Below are 24348 nucleotides of genomic sequence, written 5' to 3' on the forward strand. Positions count from 1 at the left end.
GTAGAGAAGAAATTGCTATTGTATAATAATTGATTTATTAAGCTGAATTTTACAATTTATATTTTAATCTACTGATATACTACTTATTTGAGGGGGTTCCTCTGGCTTTATAATCTTCTCAGCGTGATAATCGTGGTTGATATACACTCACCTTGTCCTTTCTATCGACACGCAACTCCTCTATCTTATGTATAACATCCATACCTGCTGTCGCTCTACCAAATATACTGTTTTTCTTAGTTAATAAATTTTTATACTGGTAGCTTTAACTCACGTATGTTTGTTGTCAAGCCAAGGCGTCGGAACGGTTGTAATAAAGAACTGTGAGGCATTAGTACCAGGGCCTGCGTTCGCCATACTTTACATTCGTTAGAAGGTGAACATAATGATGAATGTCAATCTCACCTCAATGTATATGGCTTGTCGTGTTTCAAATCTGGATGGAATTCATCCTCGAAATCGTGTCCGAAGATGCTATCACCACCTGTACCATCTCCCAAAGGATCTCCTGTTTGAAGCATCTGCTTCGCGTCAGCGTGTAATCATAAAACAAACAACCTCTTCCTACAAATCTTCGTATGACTAGAATTGTTTGTAAGCTTTTACTGGTTACGTTAATAAAACAAACCTCTATGAAAGATAACACCTTCATAATATCCACTGTTTGCATGTCCTGTAAAATTTTCAACAGCTCTTGGTGCTTTGTCAGGGAATCTGATTTACATTGTCAGCAATGAGCAAATGTATCTAAGCTAACCCACAATTGCAAAGTAATATCACCCAGTGTTGTATGAAGAACAGCTTTGCTAGCCGCTGGTCTTTGCTTTATTTGTTTCTGAGCAGGTGCAACGGACATAGCCTGCTCTTCTTGTGTAGGCTTTTCGTTAAAGACATCGCGATCACCAGATCTACGCGCTTATGAGAATCACATGAGATAAAAATTGACGACTTACCCTTCGGGATCTGCGTTTGAGAAAAGGTAGAAACGGGGACGGTTGTAAGCGGTACAGAACAGTATAGGGTCACGAGCTTGAGACTCTGCCAAGAGTGGATTATCGGAAGCAGCCATTTGAGCCGTCACGAAACCCTTTTTTGATGGCGAACCTTGATAAAGAGATACGTTTAAGAATCTGATAGAATCATCTTTACCTAGAACTCTGACAACTTTGTTTGTTACAATGTTGACAACTTGGATGCTAGGTTAGCTTGCAGTATCGTCCAATAGAAAAGACATACCTTTAATGCCTAGCAGGGTAGGATAGATGATAAAGTTTCCGCTTTCATCAAAGACGACATTCATATTAGCAACAGCTTGTTCATTTTCTTGAATTTCAGATTCTAAAGCCAATCGTCTTCCGAATTCCATATCATCGAGCTTGTAAATTGCTGTACCTGCTTGTTGCATCTCACTAGCCGCTTCAAGTGATTCATCATACTTGCGTGTAAGCTTTCCAGTTAGGAAATTGAATATCCTGATCTTTCTATCGCTGATAGAGAATGCAACGAAGTGAGTTGAGTCAGGAGAAAGTGAAATTGAGGTTGGGGGTGCTTTGGCTTTTCTGAATTCGTATAAGTCGGTCGAAGATTTGAACTCCCATAGACCTGGTACATCTTTTGGTGTCTCGTATGGCTCATTTGGTGACCAATACTCTATCATACCACCCTGGTCCGCTGAAATTACAGTATTGAATATATCTGAATATCTAATAATGCTAACTGGTTTGTTGTGAATGTTGGTGAGTGTATGGAACGGTTTGCCGTCACCTCTACCATCGAATAGGTGAATAGCTGATGAGTTCTTGTCGGTAATAGCTAAAACAGAGTCACCCTGACTAGGACTATGTATCCAAGCGCATGTTAATGGCGTGAAATCCAAACTAAACATATTGATCATATCGAAACTAACGACGTCAAAGACCTTTATGGAGCTATCGTCTGAGAAGGTTGCTACTAAGCTACCATCGTTTGATACAGCTGTGGTAATAATTGACTGCAAATGAGCTCTGAACTGCTTTCTAAACTCGATACCTTTAGGTTCTTTATGCCAGAACTTGATATTTCCCTCAGCGGATGTTGTTATAAGGTAGTTTGTTTTAGTTGTTGACGTCGTAAGTAGATTATCCCTATGCATGAATGATTTCGTGTATCTATCACTGAGTGGGAGATTGTTCAAATAGGTAGATTCATGTGTTAAGACTCTCCTCTTCTTATTAGGCTGCTCTAGAATTGGCATAGGACCAAGGTCTTCTTCATTTTCGTCAATAGACATCACTGTTAGTAGAGAACGATGACTAGTAAATTCACAGTAAAGTCATTCTACGGTGGTCCTAATAATCAACAGACGGAGAACAATAAAAAATCAATCAACAATCTAAACGATATCCTCTCAATCTATCCTCTACCGACTACTTTACCATCTTCGCAAAGTAAGTGGGAGATAAACAACGAGATATAGATAGATGACCTATAAATTAGATATCAGCTTATTCCCAGAAACTGATACATCTATATCATCTCTACATTCAACTACATTTGAGCCATCAGAAGCTGACTTAGATACTCTATTGAATAGTAATTCAGCAGAAGATGATGAAATACTAGATATTATCAAGAGGCAGCATCAATTGAACATAGACGACGATTTATTCCCGTAAGTTTTCTTATTCTTTCTGACTTATTATGTCATGATTGACAATCAATAGCAATATCAAAGTACCAACAGATCTACCAATCACAAACAACCCAAATGAATTCAGTTTCGGAATACCAAATTCAACAGCTGATAATGTACATAAATCAATACCTCCGATCTCGTTCAAACCTAAGAAATCAAAATCAAGGAATACTAGTAATGCTGAGATATCCTTATCAATGCAAGACGATAAGAATTACTTATATGCTTTAAAGAACAAAATACTGCATCCCGTGGATGAACCTCAGTCTAATACCTCGAGCGCAAAGTCTAAACCAAAGATTAAGACACCAAAACAGTCAAATAAGCGCTCGGCTCCAGTTGAGGAATCACCAGTTATGAAGCGCCAGCCGAGACCAATTACTAGTCCATCTATAAGGTCTGAAAAGAGTCCTGAAAAAAACGTAAAAGAGCAGTCGCTATCGAAGAAGAAAGTCAAGTTCGAGGACCCAGTGTCTCCGAAGAAGATGAAACTTGAAAAGTCTGCTACTCCGCTTTCTACTGACGATAAGTTCATGGAGAGAATCGTGACGCAGAACTCGCACCTGCAGAGAATGTCTAAAGCGATGCCACAACGCAAAACAGTGGTAACTACAGATGGATCTACTACCTCTATAGACAAACATTCGCTTGAAAAGCTGAAAGAATTAATCTCAGATATTTTTGATGCTGAAGATAGTTTGATTTCAGACTCAGAAGTTCCCAAGGTTTATACCAAATGTATCAAAGGTGATGGATCTCTGCAACCAAGTATTACAAAGGAGCTCTCATCGTATCTTAACCAACTCTATGCTAGTAAACCTAACTCAATCCTTGAACTTGCTAACAACGAATTTGACGGAACAACACAGTCAGAATTGGTTACGAAACTTGCAAGATTGATCAAAATACTAGACAAGAGTGTGATGCTCGGTGATAAATTGTCTGTTTGGAATCCCGAAAACCAGGACGATTTTGACGAATCTATTGACAACCTCCATCTAGCTACGGAGTCTATCGCCGCGGTAGAGTGTATATTATTGATAATGAAGTTTGATCAACTTCCAAAGCAACTATATTTCGAAGATATACTATCGCACTGCTTATCTGTTTTCAAATATCATTTGAACAAGACAATTTATGCATACGTTGAAGCCATCGAGGAAGGATATAGCAACCCATCTAATATCCTTGCATACGCTGCAAGGAAAAATCCTCAACCAATTAAGAAGCCACTATCAATATTATTCAATACTATCACTTCGGTAATCCCATCACTGAATGCTTTGATGAGCCTCTCACATGTCAGTTTGGGTGATTCCGTATTAATAACTGCTACATACATCTCCATTGGGCCATTCTTCGTAGCTGAACCAACATCTTTACGTGATATGTCTGTAAAGAACGCTCTCTCGCCTATTGGAGGTGGAAATGGAATGCGTGAATTGAGACTCATAGCATTAACTCTCATTCAAAACATCTTTGCCAATTATGATGCTCAACGTAATTGGATCATCGATGAAATTCTCTCAGCAGCTATCAAGCTTCCAGAGTTGAAGAAGCAGAGCAGGCAGTACCAACTTAAATCAGGTAAAACGATATACACACTCTCCGCATTACTTCTTCAACTTGTTCAAGCATGCTCACACAGTACTTATGAGAAGATAAACAATCTTCGCTATAAACACCAACTCAATGTACTTGAAGAGGAAGCTGAGGAATCTACAAAGACTGAAGCTTACACTGAATTCGTGAAATCCGAAGTGGCATTGTGGGAGAGCTCTCTATACGCAACTGCCAATATTGCACAGGCTATTTGCTATCAATTAATCACTCACCTTTGCCAATCAAAATCATCAAAAAGTTCGCATGAAGCAGATTATAAACTCATATTGGAAAATCTTATTAACGACACACTTACCGTTCTCTATTTACCTGAATGGCAAGGTGCATCATGGTTGTTACTCATTCTACTCAGGTTAATGGAACGTAGCGTATTAGAGGACAACACTACGTCCAATACTGAAGTGGTCAATATAAAATCAATAGCATTAGATCACTTTGGAAATATCTTTGCAAAGTTAAGGCAAGTGGACCTCGAAAGAATTGAATACAATGAAAAAGCCAGCTTGTCTCAGTTAACTGACATAGAGAGAGCTGTTTGGAATGGTGATCTCGATGAATTAAGTCGTCTGCACACAATCCATCAAACCTTAATGGGTACTCTTTTCATCAATGGCTCACAAGATGACTTGTGTATATCTGCTTACGAACTCCTTGGATCTAGTTGGGGTTATTATGTCGTAAAGGGTCTCAAAGCATCACAAAGTAAAGTAGATAACAACAGTGAAAGTGAGGCAATACTAAAGGAACAATCAATTGTCCAGGAAAAGTTGCTCACTTATATTCATTCAATTTGGATAGAAGATGACTATGACCTTGATGCGATTAGTCGTGATCGTCAAAATATGGATGAGCTTGAAAATACTGCGCTTCAATTGACTTCATTATCTCCTCTTCAGAAAATGCAAGACGTTGTTCTTTACGTAATTATTCAATCATTCACATCAAAATCCGTCTCTGTTCGTGCCAGAGCAGTTAAAGCACTAGGTTTAGCAATTATGAGTGATAACACTCTTTTAAATGACATAAGGATTCAAAATTGTATTGGTAGTAGAGTAAAGGATGTCGCTTCAAGTGTCAGAGATGCTGCTCTTGATGTTTTGTCCAAGCACCTGACTATAGATAGTGGCTTTGTTAATGACTACTTTGAAATAGTCAGTGATAGAATTGATGTAAGTAATGATGCTGTTTTTACACATTTGACTCATGTTCATAGGATGAAAGTCCAGCCGTTAGGAAACGCGTTGTAAAACTCCTGAAAGACATTTACGTTTCGACGGATGACTTGGAAAGAAAGGCAGAAATAGGAAAGATGTTTTGCATGCGTATTGTCGATGAGGATGATCTTCTTAAAGTGAGCACAATCCAATGTTTCGATGAATTTCTTTAAATAGTTGTAGGACCTCGCACTTGAAGTACTTGATAACCTCTGGCTCAACTTAAAAATCACAAAATCATCAAAAGCTACCAAAGACGATCATTTTGATGCAGACGAGGAGGTCGCTTCTATTGACGGCGTAGTGGATGTCTTGATGGAGGTCACTAAACTTTTTGGAGACCGCTACAATTTACTTGAACAAGCTATGGAAAAGGTTAGTCCTGAGCTGCTAAACCAGAACAAGTTAGTTGCTAACTTGATTTTACAAGATTGTTAGCAGACACCCAAAATCTCACCAATTGCAAATATCAAATCGCTTCAAACACGTAGTTGCAGTTTTGATAGAAAGAATAGACAATAACGAAGAGGACTCTGATCTGCTCGCTTGTGTCAGGACTATACTTGTCCTCGCGGGCACTATTAAAGGTGTCGTTGGAGGAGCAGCAGCTGAACAACTTCTGCCTTTGCTTGTTAATGGTATAACTGTGAGTGTATTCATATTAATCTGTTCGAAATTAATGTTCTCCCAAGCCTGAACAGAAGGCCACATCTGAAGCTACGCTGAAAGTATTCAAGAAGATAATACCACTACTCTCTAGATCATCAACAAAGCTTACTGCGGATCTTCAGGATCGTTTACTTCCATTAATCTCCTCACCAAATAATGGAATTGCTGTGAGTTTGGCTATACTTCTGCCATTTTTACTGATAGAGTCAGGCACTTTCCGAAGCAGTAGCTTGTTTGTGTAGTGTCGTAAACACTCATACTTACGCATTCGTATCACTCTCAAGAATGCTTATGAAAGCGGCACTCGAAACACATCAACTTTTAGATGAAAGGACACGCACAGTAGATGGTATCTCGAAGTGTAAAGTTTTAATAATTATTATGGGTCTGTTGGTCGAACACTGTGATTTTGAAAGTGTTCGTAACTATGACGATATGAACATTAGTAGAAGAGCACAACAGCAGTACTATAATGCGGCATGCGATCTTGACAAACTTGTTGCGTCGCTAGCACCAGAAGAGAATGAAAGGGGTGTGGCTATACAAGATTTAATTTGGAGATTATTAATCGATGTGAGAAGGGTAGTGGACGATCCAGCAATACAAGCTATCAGTTTACGTGGCTTGGGATGTATCTTTGTCGGGTATCCTTATCTTATGAACGAAGAGGAATCAATCGCAATCATGGATAATGTATTTGCTGATACAAGTCCAACTAAGAGAATAGACCATTCCCAATTGCTCCTTGTTTTCCAAGAATATCTCAAAGTTGATGAACAGAAGAAAAATGCGAAGGTTGACGAAGTTGATGCTAAACAGAATGCAATTACAGTGGAGCATCTTATCGGCGATGCGGACCAACTGAATGATTCAAAGTATGTTGGAAATTCTGCAAGAAATTATATTAACCAATCATAGTGTCGGTCCACGAATTTTACAACGCTACCTTAAACCGATCCTCGCATCGGCTTTGTCTAATACGGCCAATACGAGTTTACCTGCTATTGATGTTTTGGGGTATGTGGTAAAACAAGGTCTGACTCACCCAATAGATGTATGTTTGTTGATGAACTTGAAGTAAACACTAACCATTTCATAGCTCGTACCTACGCTCGTTGCACTTCAAACTAGTCCTTCAGGCGCAATATCTGCAAAAGCAAGAGATTTACATGTGACATTATACAACAAATACGCATCTGTTCTCAACACTCACCACATTCTTACAATTGAAAAAGCATTCGATTACCACTACCTGATCACGGGAAATTTATCTGGGATGAGAAACAATCGTGCACTTCTCGAAACCTGGTTTGGACTCATGAGCGAAAAGCGACCAGCGAAGCTCGATTTCTTAAGTGGTATACTTAGATTCTTTGATAAAAACCCAGCGACGACTACTGTTACAGATCATAGCATTCAGTTGTCTCGCTTCATTGCTGATAACCTTCTCACATTCAATTATCAACACAATGAGGATGTTTTATTCGTCGGTAGGATGTTATCTACTTATATCGCAACACATGGTGAACAATTAAGAGATGATATTGAAAATGCTGATACCAACCAAAATGAAAGAAGGTTGAGTGTTATATATTCAATTTGCATAGCTGTCAGAAATAATCTTAAATCAATGTATGGATTTACTGACAAGCAATTCATTGAATATAAACCAAAAAAGAAATCAACATTTGGTGATAGACAGATAACGAGCAGGGATGAAGTCAAACAGATACCTTATGATATAATTCCTGGCGCTACCAAATCTATGAAGAGCGATGCTGACCATGAAGCTCAAATTCAAGCTTACTTTGATCTAATGAATGATATAGGCGATCAGATGAATACTCTTGATAGTGACGAAGATGAAGCAATGGAAAGTGACTGATTTAATTGCATGATGACCTATACTTTCATACTATACAGACATTTATATATTTATTAATTGCAAAACCTCTGTTGTATTAGCAAACATGAAAATCAATAAATTACTTCTAGTTTAATTTATAACAAGACTTTATCTCTTCGTTATCATTGTGTTTCCATACAACTTCCATTTCTAGACCTCTGTCACTCTTCTTTGATGTGAAAGTACCTGAAATCTTATCACCTTCCTTTACATGTAAGGGTTTTTGGAATGGGAAGAGTGTCTGCTTCCAGTGTGTTTCTGTTCCGTGTGGGCCAGTTGTGAATGAAACATCCTTATGGTTCTCGCCAGTATCCTTAAGAATTGCATCAATAGATGGTGGATCTTGTGAATTACAATCCTTTGGTGTTTCTTGTTGCTTAGAATCAGTGAAGAATGTGTCAAACCAACCCAATAATCCATGCATAGTTTCATCTTTCTTGATTGTCAAGCTAAACGGTGAGCTGAAATTCAAAGCTTTTGCTTTTTGTGTTTTAGTGTTAATGTCCAAAAGTCCTACACTATCACTAATCAAAGAATCATCATCAAATGACTCAACTTGTGCTGATCTAAAGATTGTTTTTGGCATTCCACTCATCTTGAAACCATAGATATTATCCCAGAAAGCGACTCTTTCATTCCACCATGAATGTGTTGAGGCGGCACCTAAAACTATACGCATATGTGAAGGAGCCATGACACCTTCTGGTTTCAAGTAGCTGTCTCTAGCGACAATTACACTGTCAAGCATAGCTTCGAAAAGTACTACCGGAATTGTTAGTTTCTTCATTGCTATCGCTTCTAGACTCACAGAAATAACCCATCCATTCGGATATAATGACATCTACTGTGACACCCTCGAGTTTGATTTCTTCGACTTTGCCTCTAATAACTTCAATTGTACCACTTAGGTCATTGTTTGCGACATTCTCTCTAGCTTTATCGACGATATTTGAGGCATCAATAGCGTAAACCTTTTTAGCGCCAGCTTTTGCGGCCAAAAGAGAAAGAATACCAGTACCGCAACCTACATCCATGATGGTCTTATCTTTGATCAGATCTTTATTATTAAGAATCCATTCTGCGTATGAAGCTGTTCTAACGTGATCTTTAATCATAGTCTCGTGTATCTCGTTGTAATCGTAGCTTTCAAAGTATTCATTATCGACAAAGTTGTCATTAAGGAGGTTGTTATTGATGAAAGTAGCTGATTGATTGAGTTGCTGCTGTAATTTTGTGATTCTCTCCTCTGTGTTATCTACAGGCTTCTCATCGTCACTCCAGTCATCTTGGTTGTCGAGTTGGAAAAGTAAAGGATCAGCTTCTATGACTGGAATCAAGTATTCGTCGTTCTTGAAAAATTCGTCAGTTGGTTTGACTGATGAAACTGCATCCTTTCCATTCTTTCTAATAAAGTTAATGAGTCTAATCTGATTATAATAATCTAAATCCAATTTCTTAATCAATTCAAGTAAATCTAAACCATTTTGCTTATCAAATTCTAATGCAGCCGCTGGTGTATCAAATTCTTTGTTAAGAGTCAGTCCAATTGTTTTCTTACTCTCTACATCATCTGATAGCCATCCCTCATAATCCTCTTCAACGCTAGATTCACTCGATGAAGACATAGACGCTCTTGATTGTTGACAGTCAAGATGTCTTTCGGATTGCCTTATGAATTTGTAAACGATAAGGAAATTGTTGATTTAATTGGCAAGCCTTCAGAGTTATTAGTCGTTGATGTTCGTGATGAAGATTTCCTCGTATGTTGTTTTGTTCAGTTATCAATTTACTAAGGATACACAGGGTGGTAACATTAAAGGCGCTAAGAACGTACCTTCTAGGAGTTTCCTAGATGGAGTGCACAATCTCGTTAAGGAAAGCGAAGAAATCCCAAAGGTTGTCTTCCATTGCGCATTATCACAAGTTAGGGGTCCTAAGTCAGCCAGGATTTATGCAGAGACAAGGAAAAATTTACTTCCTGATGCAAAACCACAAGAGATATACGTCTTAAGAGGTGGTTTCACTCAATTTCAAGCAAAATATGGAGATCAAAGCGCTTTGGTTGAGAATTATAGGAAAGAGTTATGGGAATGTTAATATATTCTATGAAAAATATCGCTTAGGATTATACCAACTGTATTGTACTCGCTCTTCTTGCTCTTTACGTTCTTTGAATTGTCTTCTCGCTTCGTCATTCTTACGTTTGAGGTTTGAAATGTGATGATCAGAGTATTTCTCAGTAATTTGACGCATTTTATCCATTTCCTCAGTTCTTCTACTACGACAGTGTTGCCAGGTTCCAACCATTACGACCATAGCGCTAGCGAATGTCCAATTCCAACTGCTTTTTATCCCTAGAGGGTGTTAATGATCGTTAGGTCAATAATAACAAAACTAACGCCTGGTTGATATGAAATGTATAGCACCAAATGCCATACCACCACCTATACCGTATAACAGTGCGTTCCGCATACAAGGTACATTCTCTATTCTATTAACATCATCTAAGGATATCATCTCGAAGGCTTTCTTATATTTATCATAACTCTGTCCTGGAGGTGGTGTATTATCTATTTTCACCGTTTCTGGTGCATCACTCATACTTTTACTTCTTCACTGTCGAGTAGAAAGAAATGATTAAGTCGATATGGAATAACCGTCGACAAATTTCTAGAATCGCATTAAGATCTTCTCTATTAACTTTACAAGTAAGCAGTGTACGAGAGAAGATAATGGAATTGACGTTATTAGATTTGGTGCGGTGCAGAGATATTTAGAATGTATTTCGCAGATATACAGCTCAGCTATGGCATTTCTATGATACCAACTATAGAATCATCCGGTGCATGGCTTCTACACGAACCAATATCCGTAAAGAAAGGTCTCCAGAATGATGTATTCGATAATACGACAGAAGAGGGCAAAACTGTATTACAACAACTCAGAAAAGAGTATGGAACTGGTATACGACGTGGAGATCTCGTCGTTGCAATCACACCAGACCAACCTGATAAGAGTATCTGTAAACGCGTGGTTGGTTTCCCTGGCGATAGGATATTGCGAGACCCTCTCTATTTACAAATGACGAAGCGTTTCCAGGATATCACTGATGATGAAGAGAGTCGGTACATCCAAGTACCAAAGAATCACGTCTGGTTGACAGGCGATAACCTTACAAACTCACGTGATAGTAGAAGCTACGGACCCGTCGCTCTACCGCTATTAAAAGGCAAAGTATTTGCAAAATATTCGGACAATTTCTTGCCTGTTAAGAATGGTGTATTTGTACAGATGTAATGTAATGATTTATTAATTCCTACTTGAAAGGTAATCTTCTAACTCTTTGTCGAGGTCGTCTGCATTCACTTGTTGACGTCTTCTATTGTCATCTCTGTCTCTGCCTCTACCTCTGCCTCTGCCTCTAGATCTGTCCCTTGGAGGTGAACGCTGCCTATAGTCACCCCTGCTGATACCATCGAGCTCTGCGTCCAAATCCGCCTTATCATTTTGCCATCTGTCAGGACTAACCTCTCTCCTGCTTCTCTCGGGACGTGGAGGGGAGTCACCGATCTTACCAGCCCTTCTACCGTGGCTGCTATACCATTGAGAGTTTTTGTACTGAGTTTTGCGCTTTACATCTCCAAGTGTGGCTGGTCTGACGCGTATCTGAACTGAATCATCTTTTGGTTCGATTTTGCTGAGAGTAGAAGGTACATTCCTGGCTGGAAGGAGGTCAAAATAGTGATCTTGTCCGTGTCTTGGTAGACCGGTTTCCGGTATATCGACTAGCAAACCCCTCCAACCTTGTCTGAAATCTTGTGATTCATGCCAAACGAAAACACAACGGTGGTCATCAATCCATTCCATACCGTAGGGTGGTGGTTCAGAGAATTCCGATGCGTAAGCTAACAACTGTTGAGTTGACAGCTTGCCTATGATTTCACCAGTAAGGAAAAGAGCGTATGGTCTGACGGTAGCGTCCGGTTTAACATCTTTGGTAACATTCTCCTCTGCAGATTCCGGCTCTATTGGAGTCTCATCCACTGCTGCGCTCATTGGGATATCATCAGGTTGTACACCGCCGAATTTGTCAAGTCGTCTCTGACGCGTTTGATCGTCAACCTGTTGGATTTTATTAAAAGTTAATAGATTATTGACTGTTTACTAACTTCCAGGTTTGTTATTTCATCGTTATTGTCGTTGTTGTCGTCGTTGAGGTTATTGTCGTGCTGATATGACTCTATATTGTCCAAATCAGCGTCTTGTAATTTATAAAGTCTACCACCAAAGTTCAACCTATTCAATAAAGAATTTTTAAATTTATTCTCCTCGTTTGACATTTTTATCGTCGATGAACTTTGTCAACAATGAGCAGCAGCGATAGCGATAAAGAATCTCTAGCAGAACAGCCTGAGAAAATTGCTGAAGAACAGCCAGAAGAACCTCAAGAAAAAGCCTTGAGTTGGTAGCTATTCACTTTCTAGGAACTCTCTATTAACAGCATATAGGTCACAAGGAGAGAAGAAAACAGCGTAGAGCCGAAGCATTAGCGAAAGAAAAGCCAGAAGCTGATACCGAGCAATCTTCAGAGCAGAAAGAAGATTCAGAGAAGACAGAGAAAGTAGAAAGCAGACCGCAGAGATCAGCTTATGCTGTATGGATAGGCAATTTGTCATTTAAGACTACAAGAGAGAGGTTATTCGAGTGGATATCCACAAATATACAAGAATCTGAGGATGTTATTACCAGAATCAATATGCCAAAAGGTCAGAGAGCCCATGAACACAATAAGGGATTCGCTTACGTTGATATTACAACTGAGGATATCATGAACAAAGTTATAGCTCAATCTGAGAACAATCTCGATGGCAGAAAACTTCTCATAAAATCAGCAAGTGACTTCGGTGGTAGACCAAAGCCACAATTGCCTGAGGGAGTATCAAATGAGAATGATTTGAGTAAATTCAGTAAGAAAATACTCAGCAGTCAACAAAACAAGCCAAACCCAACGTTGTTCTTTGGTAATTTATCATTTGAAACCACAGAGGAGTCAATAAAAAGCTGGCTTATATCCAACGCTGAGAAGTTACACACGCGTCAAAAACAGCAGCAAAAAGTTGACCAAGAAAGCAAATTGGATGTTGGTGTTAAAAGAATTAGACTTGGTACTTTCCCAGACAGCGGTAAATGCAAAGGATGGTGCTTTATCGACTTTAAGAATACTACACAGGCAACGTCTGCATTGTGTGATTCACACAACCACAGAATGTACGGAAGAGACCTTGTTGTACAATTCGGACAAGATAGAAGTGAGCAGAAGAAGCGTAAATATGATAAGGAAGCTGAAAAGGAGGACACCAATGAGCGCCCAGATAACCGTAAACCAAAGCGTGCCAAACCTGGTGCTGCACTCGCGAACGCCCAGCGTTCAGAGAAAGCCAGTGGTGCTATCAATCAACCATCCGCTGGTACAAAGATCACATTTGATTAAAATAATAATGGCTTTTTGTAGATTTTTTAATTTATTTGTTCTTAGACTGAGACCATCATTCAATGAAGAACGTCATTTGGATTTGCTTATCAGTTTGCCTTTTGTTGTCAATAACTAGCGCAGGAATAGTAGAAGATCTAGTCGGTAAAGCTACTGGTATTAATGTCACTCAGAAGATAGAAGAGCAGAACAAGTTGAGCGAATATGCACACAATATCAATGACAGTCAATGGAAGGTAGGAATTTAGAGTGCTATATGACGAATCTAAGTGCTCGTATAGTTGTTAGTAGAGAATAGCAATCAGGATAACGTCTGGCTCATCCTCATGTGGGTTTTCTTGTCGGCGCGATAGTCCCTCGCTAACAGTGCACAAGCACATCGGGAAAACAGGACGAGTTTGAGCGTTTATTGAAAGAATCATTCAATAACCTTGCAGAAGAAACACGCGATGACGATAATATCAAGCTCGGCAGAGCAGATTGTAAGAGAAGGCCACATTATGAAACATTATTAATGGAACACTCAGATGGAAACGATATACGCAGCTTGAGCACACGTTGGTTGCTCTTCCAAGTACCGATCTATGTATTCACAGACGATAATGGACGTACTCTGCGCTTTATGTCACCATATCATTATACTCCGTCATCGACAAACTTGCGTAAGTTGCTGCTAGAGAAAGGCTACAAAGATCTTCCTATTTGGGACTCCGAGTTCAGCTATGAAGGAAAATAGTAAGTTGAATGATTGTATAATTTGGCTTCTTTGACAAGCTATAGCGCGCGTTATATGGATGTTTACACAAATCTCTCACTATACTTGCACTCTAAGTTAGATGTTATCCCAAGTATAGTTTGGTATATTGTGGGTGTAAAATCTTTCACGAATGTATCTCATTGAGACAACCAAGGGCATAGCCAGTGCATCTTCGTCCCTTCTCAAATGGATGCATAAAGATGATAAGAAGAATCTAGCTAGACAAAAAGGGTCTGCAGAAAAGGATAACGCGAGTGCACACACACGCTCAAAAACCGCCGTCAAATAAGGAATTGTAATGATTATCTATATGTATAATTTATTGTTAGTTCTATATCCCTGTCAAAGGTACTGGTTAGTTACTTGGTATAAAGTAAGTCATTATCAGATTAGATCAAGTTGAGTTTACATCTACGCCCACAAGGTGTAAGTCAAGGGGTGTATGCAAAATCCTATATTTCATCACATTATGACTGTATTTGTCACTTACAGATTATCTTCTTAACTTCGCGTACTTCTTTTTCTCCTCGAAGCGACGGTATTCTTGTATTCTGATATCGCGAAGACGTTCGATATCATTCTTTACATGATTTTTTGCATCTCTGTTGCTCATCAGACCGAGTATTGTTGTTTGTCCGACTGAGAATACACCGCTCGTCAACCAGTATAAGGCCAAAGAGAGTGGTATACTGAGCGCAAACCAGCTCATTCCCAAACTAAGACTACGAAGAAGGATAGTGACTCCTTTCTCGTGGACACTCATATCCATTCTGGAGTTATTCTCTTGTGGTGTTTGTGAGACATCCTTTTGTTCACTGTCGACGTTTGTTGGCGAACTAGGTGTCCGTATTTCGAGTAATTTCTTTCTCAAATTTGAATTGATTTCGGTGTTAATTAAGAAACTAGCACCGATAAGGAGTGCAACGGTTGGATCTGTAGCTGGAATGGCTAAACTTGGGTAATCGAAGAGCGTCTCAGTTGCTAATGACCACTTCTCGGGCTCTGTGAGGGCCACGCTTGAGGCTACTCTTATGGTATTACTGACGATGATGAATATCGGTATACCAATCAATGGTGGTGTAATTATTGTTGGTAAAACAGAGCAATTGTGAGCTCTCGCGAGAGCTCTACGCTGTGATTTGTACATTCTCGTCCACTCTTTAGTGTAGGCTTCATAACTCATACCTGCAGCTTTGCAATCACGTCTACATTTGTCTTTATTCTCAATAGCCCATACGTCGAGAGCAGGTTTAACATGGTGCTCTAGTCTATATGTACGCTTTCTCTGCCAAATTGACAAAGGTAGTGTTATACCAGCACGCAAACCTAGTGAGAGAAGGACGATAGTGGTAGCATAAGCTGGAGTGAATGGTAAGATATTAGGTATTTCCAAAAATGGTACTGCTAATGCGCCGAATTTTCTGCGCTGCTGACCTCTCTGCACCGCTATCGGTACTCGGCTAGCTGCTCTTAATGAACTTATCATTTGACGTGATAGTATAAGTACAAGAACGATGGAATATAAAAACTACTTAGAAAACGATGGTTATGTTATAATAGATGGTTTCATAGATAGTCAAGAAATCGACAAACTCAGACAGGCTGCAAATGATGCGATCAATTTGACAAGAACACACAATTGGCCTTATAGGCGTGTAGTAGGCAAGCAATTTCCACCATGGACCGATGAAGATTCACCTGATAGCTGGGGTGTACAGCATCTTATGCATCCAGACTTGAAGATGCCAATTTTCAGACAATTCTATGCTTCAGACAAGCTTGTAGAATTAGCAGCAAATCTGGTTGGATGCTCACCAGAATATCTCCAAATGGAACTCTTCAATATGCTTATCCTCCCTACGCGTTCATCCTTCAATTTATCCTGGCATCGTGATCATGTTTTACATTCTGCAGACGAGCAAGAGGAGAGGGATGCATTAACAACACCACATTACGGTGTTCAGTTCAATGCTGCATTATACGATGACTCCTGTTTATGGATCGTGCCAAAATCGCACAAGATGGTGAGATCTCCAGCCCAAAGAGCGCTCAGTTGCGAAACAAAACCTGCAGATAATCCAGCTGAAATGCCAGGCGCAATACAAGTACATCTCAAAGCCGGTCAGATACTATTCTACGATGCAAATATTCTCCATTGTGCTCAGGTGGGAGATCAATCAGTAAAGTTGGTAACACTAACAATCTTACAGTACCCTTGCACGCCTCCTTCACCACCGCGCGCAACTCTCCACGGTTCGTATGGTGATCTAAGGGGAGGCTCTCATCGTGCAATTGGTGTTCTCCAACACGGGCTCGAATGGATGAAAGATCCCTCATTCGGTGATGGTCCAGGTCATGAGATGTGGGAAAAGCTAATGGCGATGTACAACCAGGCTAAAGCTGATGACAAACTGGGTAAATACTCACTAAATGGTTAATATACCTAAATGTAACATATCAATCGTAATATGACATAAGAATACTCGTAAAACTATTAAGAAAAAGAAGTGAAACTAAGCAGATTTCTTCTCATCAGTGTCAGCAGGAGCCTTTGCGATTGTTGTAGCGTTGGTATCACCACCGTCTCTAACGAAGGTTTCTTTCTTCTGTGCAGCGATACGGAGTGCTTCCTCGTGAACATCCAAAACCTGTTTTGAGGCATTGGTGTAGAAATTTTGCACTTTGGCTGCATATGGAGAAGCGAGAGCTTTCTGGTAGTATGGACCAAACCAGCTTGTACTCTTCTCTGAGATACCCTTCTGATTGTCAATTTCCTTGGCCTTACCGAACAAGCCCTGTGCTTTCTCATAGAGCTGTGAAGAAAGTGGTTGTTCGCCAGTCTTCTTTCCGACACCGGTATCCAGTTGCTTTATGTATGTGATAAACTTGCTAGAAATACCATGCTTAGTGTCTAAGTCGATAGCTTTCTGAATAGCCTCGTCACCGATGTGATAACCGTGTGCCAAATATTGTGCGAGGATAGCTGTACGTGGCTTATCCTCCTGTGCAACATTATCATTAATAGTGTCTACTTCCATCGCGGCTGCTTGTGATGCCTTATCAGTAGTCGCAGCTGGTGACGCAGCTGGTGAGGTATTTGAGACTTCTTTAGAGGATACTTCAATAAGGGATCCTTCGAGATTACCACCGTTGAGTAAGAGTGCAGTACGAGCAGCAGATTCTGAGTGTTTGTTAGTGAATTACATGCTGTGGAGCAAAAAGTGATACCTCTTTCGAACTGCGTATAGGTTAATAGGTTGTTATACAATAATAATACACTCACCTCTATATAAGCAGTCCTGTGGGTCGTATCTTGCTCAAAGCTAGACGACTTAACTCTATTTAGCGGTAAATAAGCGATGTATAGCGTAAATAATAAGACTCACTTTCCACAGAAAGAAAAGAACTTTACTATTTGTTCGTCTGTTGTTCCAGTTGCTATTTTTGTTACTACAATAGATGCCATCTTGATGGTTAAACTTGAACGTTCAGGATGGTGACAAAAGCAGTTGTATGACGATATTTTATAAGGAGGGAATACCTTCTGATAGCCTTTAGATACTCACAGGTGGTCCTAGTAGGGGTACTACCTTCAGACCACTCAATTTAGCACAGGACATGCCTAAAGTGAGTATATAGAATATATTCTATCACACTCTGACAAGTCAAGCCATTATTCCCACTCGGTGGTAAACCTATGATTTGGCATCAATTACAAGCTTTATCAGAAGTAAGCGACTGCACGGAAGTCTTCCTTATTGGCTTCTGGCCCGAGGAAACATTCGCTGCATTCGTCAACGAGAGCAACATTGAATTCAAGGACCATTTCAACGTCAGGTACCTCCGAGAATGGCAGGAACTCGGTACTGGTGGTGGTGTGTTCTCTACTGGCTCTTGGATCTGTCTCACTTACTTTTTCAGGAACATACCATTTCAGAGACCTTATCGCAAAGGGCTCACCAACTGCTTTCTTTGTCATACACAGCGACATCGCTTGTGCATTCCCACTTAACGATTTGAGGAGCTTCCACGAAAGACATAGGGGTGTAGGAACAATACAGGCAGCTCGTGTAAATAAAGACGTTGCACATAAGTACGGTTGTATCGTCAGCAATGAGAACGCATTGGCGATCCATTATGCTGAAAAACCAGATAGTTTTGTGTCAGACCTCGTCAGCACCGGCGTTTATCTCTTTGACGTCAGTCTGTTTAGCGAGATAAAGGCAATCATGGATAGTCACTACTACAAGCAACTTGCATCCGAGGAGATTGGTTTCGATGAGGAGATACTCAGATTAGAGCAGGACGTGATAAGACCATTAGCAGATGCGCAGAAGATGTATGTATTTGAGACTGACGTCCCGTGGAGACCAATCAAGAGTGCGGGATCTGCACTACCTGCTAATGCCTTATACCTCGGTCAATATCAATCTAAACAAAGTAAACTACTCTATAGTGAACCAGCAGAAAGCGAGAGCGACCATGCTGAGATCATCCAACCAGTGACAATCGATGTAAGGCGAAGTGCTTCTGTGATAAACATAGCTAACCGTCTTTAGCCATCTGCTACCATCTCCAAAGGATGTAAAATTGGACCATTTGTGTCTATAGGCCCAAATGTCGTGATTAAAGAGGGCGCAAGAATCGCACATTCGATCATCCAAAGAAACACAGTTGTGGAGGTTAGTATGGCAGCTCTTGAAATGCAACATTTGACAATGGATAGGCACACGGTTGTATAGTCTATTCGATCATAGGTGCTCGCTGTAGATTAGCACCATGGGCACGTGTAGAAGGACAACCATTCACAGGTGATGAATCAGCACCAACACAATCTGGAATATGCATCCTCGGTGAGTGTATAAGGAGTTATGATAAGAAAACTAAGACAAGAACCAGCCTGCGACGTCCTCGTAACGAGGGATGTCTTGATAAGGAGCTGCATAGTCCTGCCTAATAAATCATTATCCACGTCTGCCGCATGTCAAGTTTTATTGTAAAATATAGATCTACTATTGCATCATCCATCTCTCAGACTAACGGCCATGGTATTGGTCAATAAAACGATAGTAAAAACACATGCGATAACCGCTAGTATATTCTATGATATTCTAGATAGCAATAACAATAAAGAAAAGGTTTTAGTGGCAGCCTCAACTTCTCAATTGATAGTTTACTCGGGGAGTATGACAGATGGGATTAGCGAGATCGGTAGAGTAGATGTGAATGGACGAGTGATAGGAATAGATAAGATTATATTCCAGGTATGTAGATAGTCATACTGGAGTATTCACCTAATGTCGATACAGACCCACGAGAGTTTATTACTCACACTGGACCACCCACAAGCTCAGCTCGTCATTCTGAGCTTATCGTACGAAAATGGCGTAATAAAGCATATCGTGGAGTGTACAAAGATGCTGGTTGAAACTACAGGCGAGCCCAGTTACGAATATTGCAATTCGATAGTGGATAAGAGTACGCAAATAGGTGTTAGTCATCTCTGGCAAGGTCAATTGCACGCTTTCAAGCTTAGCTATGACGATAGAAGGAAGACACATATCATCGACGGACGCAACAGCCAAATAGATCATAGTGTGGTCCTATCAATGGCATTCCTAGCTACTGATAAAGATGAAAAACCAACTTTATGTCGTCTGGTGCAGTCGGCGGACGTCGATAACCCATTACTCGTTTTTGAGCATCTGATATGCAAGGAAGACTATGTCGACATATCCCAAACAGTTCTTCGAATAGAAACCCAATGTCCGTCAGCTCAGAAAATAGTCGCCGTGGAAGGCAAGAAACGAGCAGTGCTTGTAATAGGTGCATTCGGCTGCGAATATTACGAAATACCTAAGAAGGATCTCAAAGGAGTACGTCGGAAGTCTTCAACGACGGTAACAAGTCCTCAAGTTGTCGATATGGAGCATCTTTCAGTTAAGTCCCCCATGGCAGCCGTAAGGGGATATACGGCGGTAAATGATTCTTGTACTGCTTGGCTCATTGGAGACGAGAAGGGAGATATCTACTACATATCTATTAGCAATTTCCTCGAAATCACCTTGGTTGGCAACTCAAGTGTGGCCTCAACCTTACAGCATCTTGGCAGCGGTTTCCTTTTCCTCGGATCCCAGAATGAAGATTCGAAACTCCTCGTTGTGCAGACAAACCCGGTACGCATAGTGGAGTTAGAGAATTACACAAATTTGGCACCAGTCTCTGACATGGCTCTCACACATCCGGATGGTATACAGGGTCAACTTGTGGTATGCTCGGGCAGCAATAAGACAGGGAAATTGAGAGTCGTCACTACTGGAATTGGCTTGTGCGATATCTATCAAGTGGGATTGGGAGATTCTATAAGCAATGTCTTCATTTTAGGTAGTCATTTACTTGTCTCTTATCTATCTACGACGAAGATATACGACATTCCGAATGGGTTATATGGTACGTTCGATGAATCCGTTGCATATCAGGATGTACGACGTGATATGCCTACACTGAGCGTTGTCTCTAGTGGTGGCAGACATGGTATATATCAGTCGAACTTGCTCACTATCTTTGATGACAGTGGAAATCTAGTCGAGCGAAAGGAAACGGAAATAGATTTCGTGTCAGTTAGCGAAGATCTCGAGAGTGTTTTGGTTGTCGGCGTCGAAGGTCTGGTATTACATCAAAAGGGACAGCGAAGGTGTGTTATTCAATGGGTTTACTCTCTTATGTCTGACATTTTATGCAAGGAATCTTCATAAACCAGAACATGCAGCAACCTACGCGATCCTCGACGATAATCACATAGTTTATACGACTTGGACAGATTATAGTGTGAATATTGTCGATTCACGCAGTAATGAGCTGATATATTCGTGCAAATCGCGCGATGATACACCAATATTATCACTTCTGGTTGAAAACAAGGTTGTGCTAGCTGGTAGTGCTGACGGGTCACTATACGCATTCAGGTTTGATGAACACCTCAAAAGCGTGGATATTCAAACTGTTGCTATTGGTAGCACACCTGTTTGTCTCACCAGGTCTAACGATGGGCTCATATTCGCCTTGTGCGATGTTCCCTCTATCGTTACCCTTGATAACACTCGGTTGAGATATTCTTCTATCAATATTAACGTGAGTATCTAGTAGTTCATAACTTTTTACATGTCTGATGTGTTAACAAGTACATAAATGGTCTCACAAGCTATAAAACTAATGACATGGTCAATTATGTATTCGTACAAAATGATCAGTTGAAGTTCTCTCGAATCCTCTCGACGGAGAACAGAGTACATATACACTCTATAGAAATGGGAGCTGACGTACCACGCCAAGTGGCCTATAAAGAAGACAGGTATGCGGTGGGATGCGTGCGAAATGCTTACAGAAGTGATCGTACACTTTACGAGAGTAGCAGCTGCGTAAAACTTCTTGACAATAATTATGAGCAGCTTGCTCAGATGGAGATGGAGAAAGATGAGATAGTTTCTGTGGTTGAGTCTCTCAGCATTGCAAATATGGAGGTATTCGTTGTAGGAACGTATTACAATAACGAAACTGAGGGAACGGAAGAAGCTACAAAAGGTCGCTTTATTATACTATTAGTTAAGGATGACAAGTTCATTATTGCTAGTAGCTTCTTAGTCCCTGGATGTGTCTATGCCGTCTGCGGTATTGATCAAAAGCTGGCTGTGGCAGTCAACTATCAGGTAAGAATATTGTCCTTTCGAGAAGCTTTGTTTTAATATCTGGTAGGTACGGGTGTATGACATTGAGAGCATACGGGATGATACTTATAAAATGAGGTTCATCGCCAGTTACGGGAATGCATTCGTTGTCGTATCTTTAACGTCGGTAGGGAAGATTCTCGTTGTCGCGGACTTCCTCAAAAGTGCGATATACCTTCAGTTGGACACTGAACGCGGTGCACTCACCCAAGTGGGCTACGATACTGCCCAACGCTGGAGCTCTCTTGTCGTCGCACTTGACGATGGAAATGAGGAGACATTTACTACATTAGGTGCTGACATCCGCTTCCATTTATTTGCGCTCGACCGTACATCATCTGGGATCACGTCTCGAACACTTGCTCAACTACCCGACAACGTCTCAGCGATTGAGCGTGCAAAGACTAGGTCGGGCGATAAATTACAACCATTGGCTATATATGGAACATCTGCGGGAGCAATTTGTGCTCTAGCATCTGCTGATTCAAGTTACGAAGGTTTAAACGGCGGCCGCGTTAAAGTGAGACAAGAAGTTGGAACGAGGCAAGATCAGAATGTAGTGGATGGGGATATATTAAGCGCTCATGATGATGAACTACAGCGTCTTTTGTAATTTTAACGATATTTTCATGACGTTTTATGATTTTCTGAAATGTGTTGATTCTCAGCTGATTTCAATCATGTCCAACGAGCTGCGTAGTCGCGCGAAAGACGACAGCGATAACGAGTCAATAGCGTCCGTAGCATCAACCGCTGCACCAACTATTAGTAGAGAAGGAAGGAAGACTGATAAAAAGCACTTCTTCGAACATCAAGAGTGCGTTTGTTCTTTTTGGCGAAGGGAAACGGCTAATTTGTTATAGATATGAATTTGGTGGTCCAGCTGGTGTCGTAGCTATGATGATTGGCTTCCCACTTTTGATGTACTACTTCTACATCTGTATGCAAGCGAACGACGGATGGTTCCTCTATCCTAAGAGTACAGCGGATGTCGTACCGCTCTTGAAATACCTTTGGGAGTACGCAAAGGAACACGCATACCCACACAAAAAAGCATGGGGAATATACCTCGGATTGATGACCATGGAATTTGTTTTGGCAGTCGTCATGCCTGGATTCAAGCAAAAAGGTCTCCCTGTACCTTCATTGAAGTACAAGAGTTTAGATTACAACTGTAACGCCCTCAGTTGCTTCTACGCAACATTGTTGATTTCAGCCGGTTTGCACCTCACCCACACATTCCGTCTTAGCGAAATTGTCGATAACTTTGGTCCATTGATGACAGTCGCTATCATTGTTGGATATGGTTGCTCTTTGTTGATATACGTACTCACCGTCTTATTCGGCAAACCATTGCGTATGTCCGGCAACTTCTTCTACGATTTCTTCATGGGTGCCTCCCTTAATCCACGCCTCTTAGGTGTTGACATCAAAATGTGGGCAGAGGTACGTGTTCCATGGGTTTTACTCTTCGGTATTGCCGTTAGTGGTGCATGCAAGCAATACGACCAATATGGTACAGTCAGTCCAAACATGGCCTTCATGGTACTTGCTACAGGTCTTTACATCAACGCATGTGCTAAAGGTGAAGAATGTATTCCACAAACTTGGGATATGGCTTGGGAGAAGTTCGGATACATGCTCTGTTTCTGGAACTTTGCGGGTGTACCATTCACATACTGCTACCCAGTTCTTTATCTCCTCAACCACCGTCCAGAGGAATACAGCTGGAGCTGGGTAACTTACACCCTCCTCTTTGGTGTCCTTCTCACTAGTTACACAATTTTCGATCTCGCGATGGCACAAAAGAGTAGATTCAAAATGCAACAACAAGGTATTCACAAGTTTAGAAAGACATTCCCACAAATTCCAGGTGCTACACCAAAGAACCCAACATTTGTTCAAACTCAACATGGTTCAAAGTTGTTAACTTCCGGTCCATGGGCTTACGCAAGAAAACCAAATTACTGCGCTGATTGGATTCAAGCTACTTCATGGGGTTTCTCAACTGGTATTCCATTCTTGACATCACCACCAATTCCACACTGGTATTCTGTTTGGTTCTTCATTGTTCTCGTTCACAGATGTGGAAGAGACTTTGAGAGATGCTCACAAAAATATGGTGAAGATTGGGAAGAATACTGCCGTAGAGTTCCATATAAATTTATACCATACGTTTGGTAAAGATTGTTTAAAAATTTTGTGAATTTTATTTACTTAGAAATTTGTTTTGATAATTTTCAGATTGTTAGAAATGACTGATAATGTCTTCTCGTGACTTTAAAATTAC

General features: G+C 40.5%; 15 protein-coding genes across 15 annotated transcripts; 9 read left to right on the plus strand and 6 right to left on the minus strand.

Annotated features, from left to right (window-relative positions):
* Positions 1–32: 32 nt before the first annotated feature.
* Positions 33–2258, minus strand: WALSEDRAFT_61393 (hypothetical protein). The gene is made up of 9 exons (XM_006960306.1): positions 1237–2258; positions 954–1188; positions 762–908; positions 629–714; positions 569–582; positions 406–521; positions 275–358; positions 152–227; positions 33–105 (listed from the first exon to the last, which is right to left on the minus strand). The coding sequence occupies exons 1-9, from the start codon at positions 2231–2233 to the stop codon at positions 64–66; spliced, it is 1797 nt and encodes a 598-aa protein (XP_006960368.1). The 5' UTR covers positions 2234–2258; the 3' UTR covers positions 33–63.
* A 547-nt stretch (positions 2259–2805) lies between these two features.
* Positions 2806–8094, plus strand: WALSEDRAFT_48824 (hypothetical protein). The gene is made up of 8 exons (XM_006960307.1): positions 2806–5466; positions 5511–5648; positions 5695–5886; positions 5942–6157; positions 6204–6347; positions 6391–7055; positions 7099–7234; positions 7280–8094. Exons 1-8 carry the CDS (start codon positions 2872–2874, stop codon positions 8063–8065), a joined length of 4872 nt encoding a protein of 1623 aa, XP_006960369.1. The 5' UTR covers positions 2806–2871; the 3' UTR covers positions 8066–8094.
* A 47-nt stretch (positions 8095–8141) lies between these two features.
* On the minus strand, positions 8142–10704 carry WALSEDRAFT_61394 (S-adenosyl-L-methionine-dependent methyltransferase). The gene is made up of 3 exons (XM_006960308.1): positions 10486–10704; positions 8895–10440; positions 8142–8848 (listed from the first exon to the last, which is right to left on the minus strand). Exons 2-3 carry the CDS (start codon positions 9709–9711, stop codon positions 8172–8174), a joined length of 1494 nt encoding a protein of 497 aa, XP_006960370.1. The 5' UTR covers positions 9712–10440; positions 10486–10704; the 3' UTR covers positions 8142–8171.
* WALSEDRAFT_61395 (Rhodanese-like protein) lies at positions 8753–10704 on the plus strand. The gene is made up of 4 exons (XM_006960309.1): positions 8753–8773; positions 9157–9846; positions 9890–10440; positions 10486–10704. Exons 2-3 carry the CDS (start codon positions 9739–9741, stop codon positions 10181–10183), a joined length of 402 nt encoding a protein of 133 aa, XP_006960371.1. The 5' UTR covers positions 8753–8773; positions 9157–9738; the 3' UTR covers positions 10184–10440; positions 10486–10704.
* Positions 10190–10687, minus strand: WALSEDRAFT_66210 (hypothetical protein; the record flags this gene model as incomplete). The annotated part of the gene is made up of 2 exons (XM_006960310.1): positions 10190–10440; positions 10486–10687. 2 exons carry the CDS (start codon positions 10685–10687, stop codon positions 10190–10192), a joined length of 453 nt encoding a protein of 150 aa, XP_006960372.1.
* Positions 10705–12255, plus strand: WALSEDRAFT_48832 (LexA/Signal peptidase). The gene is made up of 2 exons (XM_006960311.1): positions 10705–10794; positions 10838–12255. Exons 1-2 carry the CDS (start codon positions 10720–10722, stop codon positions 11381–11383), a joined length of 621 nt encoding a protein of 206 aa, XP_006960373.1. The 5' UTR covers positions 10705–10719; the 3' UTR covers positions 11384–12255.
* WALSEDRAFT_33949 (hypothetical protein) lies at positions 11359–12401 on the minus strand. Its single transcript, XM_006960312.1, has 2 exons — positions 12256–12401; positions 11359–12208 (listed from the first exon to the last, which is right to left on the minus strand). The coding sequence occupies exon 2, from the start codon at positions 12140–12142 to the stop codon at positions 11396–11398; it is 747 nt and encodes a 248-aa protein (XP_006960374.1). The 5' UTR covers positions 12143–12208; positions 12256–12401; the 3' UTR covers positions 11359–11395.
* Positions 12402–12442: 41 nt separating this feature from the next.
* WALSEDRAFT_61398 (hypothetical protein) lies at positions 12443–13612 on the plus strand. The gene is made up of 2 exons (XM_006960313.1): positions 12443–12547; positions 12595–13612. The coding sequence occupies exons 1-2, from the start codon at positions 12454–12456 to the stop codon at positions 13575–13577; spliced, it is 1077 nt and encodes a 358-aa protein (XP_006960375.1). The 5' UTR covers positions 12443–12453; the 3' UTR covers positions 13578–13612.
* A 22-nt stretch (positions 13613–13634) lies between these two features.
* On the plus strand, positions 13635–14623 carry WALSEDRAFT_70499 (hypothetical protein; the record flags this gene model as incomplete). Its single annotated transcript, XM_006960314.1, has 5 exons — positions 13635–13813; positions 13859–13905; positions 13953–14312; positions 14358–14442; positions 14489–14623. Exons 1-5 carry the CDS (start codon positions 13640–13642, stop codon positions 14621–14623), a joined length of 801 nt encoding a protein of 266 aa, XP_006960376.1. The 5' UTR covers positions 13635–13639.
* Positions 14624–14662: 39 nt separating this feature from the next.
* Positions 14663–16575, minus strand: WALSEDRAFT_58659 (hypothetical protein). The gene is made up of 2 exons (XM_006960316.1): positions 16548–16575; positions 14663–16499 (listed from the first exon to the last, which is right to left on the minus strand). Exon 2 carries the CDS (start codon positions 15818–15820, stop codon positions 14828–14830), a length of 993 nt encoding a protein of 330 aa, XP_006960378.1. The 5' UTR covers positions 15821–16499; positions 16548–16575; the 3' UTR covers positions 14663–14827.
* On the plus strand, positions 14663–17300 carry WALSEDRAFT_61399 (hypothetical protein). The gene is made up of 4 exons (XM_006960315.1): positions 14663–15069; positions 15091–16499; positions 16545–17211; positions 17283–17300. Exons 2-3 carry the CDS (start codon positions 15849–15851, stop codon positions 16770–16772), a joined length of 879 nt encoding a protein of 292 aa, XP_006960377.1. The 5' UTR covers positions 14663–15069; positions 15091–15848; the 3' UTR covers positions 16773–17211; positions 17283–17300.
* WALSEDRAFT_48842 (hypothetical protein) lies at positions 16759–17831 on the minus strand. Its single transcript, XM_006960317.1, has 4 exons — positions 17721–17831; positions 17618–17672; positions 17563–17572; positions 16759–17515 (listed from the first exon to the last, which is right to left on the minus strand). The coding sequence occupies exons 1-4, from the start codon at positions 17798–17800 to the stop codon at positions 16848–16850; spliced, it is 813 nt and encodes a 270-aa protein (XP_006960379.1). The 5' UTR covers positions 17801–17831; the 3' UTR covers positions 16759–16847.
* WALSEDRAFT_48843 (nucleotide-diphospho-sugar transferase) lies at positions 17811–19357 on the plus strand. Its single transcript, XM_006960318.1, has 7 exons — positions 17811–17845; positions 17893–17961; positions 18005–18209; positions 18256–18848; positions 18894–19016; positions 19061–19187; positions 19234–19357. The coding sequence occupies exons 1-7, from the start codon at positions 17828–17830 to the stop codon at positions 19332–19334; spliced, it is 1236 nt and encodes a 411-aa protein (XP_006960380.1). The 5' UTR covers positions 17811–17827; the 3' UTR covers positions 19335–19357.
* A 28-nt stretch (positions 19358–19385) lies between these two features.
* Positions 19386–22693, plus strand: WALSEDRAFT_33953 (hypothetical protein). The gene is made up of 5 exons (XM_006960319.1): positions 19386–19598; positions 19644–21028; positions 21078–21465; positions 21516–22040; positions 22087–22693. The coding sequence occupies exons 1-5, from the start codon at positions 19521–19523 to the stop codon at positions 22669–22671; spliced, it is 2961 nt and encodes a 986-aa protein (XP_006960381.1). The 5' UTR covers positions 19386–19520; the 3' UTR covers positions 22672–22693.
* Positions 22694–22723: 30 nt separating this feature from the next.
* Positions 22724–24291, plus strand: sts1 (ERG4/ERG24 ergosterol biosynthesis protein). The gene is made up of 2 exons (XM_006960320.1): positions 22724–22875; positions 22922–24291. The coding sequence occupies exons 1-2, from the start codon at positions 22739–22741 to the stop codon at positions 24240–24242; spliced, it is 1458 nt and encodes a 485-aa protein (XP_006960382.1). The 5' UTR covers positions 22724–22738; the 3' UTR covers positions 24243–24291.
* Positions 24292–24348: the final 57 nt, after the last annotated feature.

The sequence above is a fragment of the Wallemia mellicola genome, assembly GCF_000263375.1.
Source record: "Wallemia mellicola CBS 633.66 unplaced genomic scaffold WALSEscaffold_26, whole genome shotgun sequence".
NCBI lineage: Eukaryota > Fungi > Basidiomycota > Wallemiomycetes > Wallemiales > Wallemiaceae > Wallemia > Wallemia mellicola.

Excerpts from the sequence above, each read along its gene's own strand:
- WALSEDRAFT_48832 (XM_006960311.1), top strand. The coding sequence starts at position 10,720 with ATGATTAAGTCGATATGGAATAACCGTCGACAAATTTCTAGAATCGCA. Across the intron at positions 10,795-10,837 it reads CTTCTCTATTAACTTTACAA|ATTTGGTGCGGTGCAGAGAT; the intron begins GTAAGCAGTGTA and ends TGACGTTATTAG.
- sts1 (XM_006960320.1), top strand. The coding sequence starts at position 22,739 with ATGTCCAACGAGCTGCGTAGTCGCGCGAAAGACGACAGCGATAACGAG. Across the intron at positions 22,876-22,921 it reads CACTTCTTCGAACATCAAGA|ATATGAATTTGGTGGTCCAG; the intron begins GTGCGTTTGTTC and ends AATTTGTTATAG.
- WALSEDRAFT_61399 (XM_006960315.1), top strand. The coding sequence starts at position 15,849 with ATGGAATATAAAAACTACTTAGAAAACGATGGTTATGTTATAATAGAT. Across the intron at positions 16,500-16,544 it reads ATATTCTCCATTGTGCTCAG|TACCCTTGCACGCCTCCTTC; the intron begins GTGGGAGATCAA and ends ACAATCTTACAG.
- WALSEDRAFT_61394 (XM_006960308.1), bottom strand. The coding sequence starts at position 9,711 with ATGTCTTCATCGAGTGAATCTAGCGTTGAAGAGGATTATGAGGGATGG. Across the intron at positions 8,849-8,894 it reads CGAATGGATGGGTTATTTCT|TACTTTTCGAAGCTATGCTT; the intron begins GTGAGTCTAGAA and ends CAATTCCGGTAG.
- WALSEDRAFT_61395 (XM_006960309.1), top strand. The coding sequence starts at position 9,739 with ATGTCTTTCGGATTGCCTTATGAATTTGTAAACGATAAGGAAATTGTT. Across the intron at positions 9,847-9,889 it reads TTCGTGATGAAGATTTCCTC|GGTGGTAACATTAAAGGCGC; the intron begins GTATGTTGTTTT and ends AAGGATACACAG.
- WALSEDRAFT_48824 (XM_006960307.1), top strand. The coding sequence starts at position 2,872 with ATGCAAGACGATAAGAATTACTTATATGCTTTAAAGAACAAAATACTG. Across the intron at positions 6,158-6,203 it reads TGCTTGTTAATGGTATAACT|CCTGAACAGAAGGCCACATC; the intron begins GTGAGTGTATTC and ends TGTTCTCCCAAG. Across the intron at positions 6,348-6,390 it reads CACCAAATAATGGAATTGCT|GCACTTTCCGAAGCAGTAGC; the intron begins GTGAGTTTGGCT and ends TGATAGAGTCAG.
- WALSEDRAFT_48843 (XM_006960318.1), top strand. Across the intron at positions 17,962-18,004 it reads TAGCACAGGACATGCCTAAA|CCATTATTCCCACTCGGTGG; the intron begins GTGAGTATATAG and ends TGACAAGTCAAG. Across the intron at positions 19,017-19,060 it reads AAAGAAACACAGTTGTGGAG|GCACACGGTTGTATAGTCTA; the intron begins GTTAGTATGGCA and ends GACAATGGATAG.
- WALSEDRAFT_61393 (XM_006960306.1), bottom strand. The coding sequence starts at position 2,233 with ATGCCAATTCTAGAGCAGCCTAATAAGAAGAGGAGAGTCTTAACACAT. Across the intron at positions 909-953 it reads TCAAACGCAGATCCCGAAGG|ATCTGGTGATCGCGATGTCT; the intron begins GTAAGTCGTCAA and ends ATAAGCGCGTAG. Across the intron at positions 106-151 it reads GTGTCGATAGAAAGGACAAG|CCAGAGGAACCCCCTCAAAT; the intron begins GTGAGTGTATAT and ends AAGATTATAAAG.
- WALSEDRAFT_61398 (XM_006960313.1), top strand. The coding sequence starts at position 12,454 with ATGAGCAGCAGCGATAGCGATAAAGAATCTCTAGCAGAACAGCCTGAG. Across the intron at positions 12,548-12,594 it reads ACCTCAAGAAAAAGCCTTGA|GTCACAAGGAGAGAAGAAAA; the intron begins GTTGGTAGCTAT and ends AACAGCATATAG.
- WALSEDRAFT_48842 (XM_006960317.1), bottom strand. The coding sequence starts at position 17,800 with ATGGCATCTATTGTAGTAACAAAAATAGCAACTGGAACAACAGACGAA. Across the intron at positions 17,673-17,720 it reads TTCTTTTCTTTCTGTGGAAA|AGTTAAGTCGTCTAGCTTTG; the intron begins GTGAGTCTTATT and ends ACCGCTAAATAG.
- WALSEDRAFT_33953 (XM_006960319.1), top strand. The coding sequence starts at position 19,521 with ATGACAGATGGGATTAGCGAGATCGGTAGAGTAGATGTGAATGGACGA. Across the intron at positions 21,029-21,077 it reads CATCAAAAGGGACAGCGAAG|GAATCTTCATAAACCAGAAC; the intron begins GTGTGTTATTCA and ends ATTTTATGCAAG. Across the intron at positions 22,041-22,086 it reads CTGTGGCAGTCAACTATCAG|GTACGGGTGTATGACATTGA; the intron begins GTAAGAATATTG and ends AATATCTGGTAG.
- WALSEDRAFT_58659 (XM_006960316.1), bottom strand. The coding sequence starts at position 15,820 with ATGATAAGTTCATTAAGAGCAGCTAGCCGAGTACCGATAGCGGTGCAG.
- WALSEDRAFT_33949 (XM_006960312.1), bottom strand. The coding sequence starts at position 12,142 with ATGAGCGCAGCAGTGGATGAGACTCCAATAGAGCCGGAATCTGCAGAG.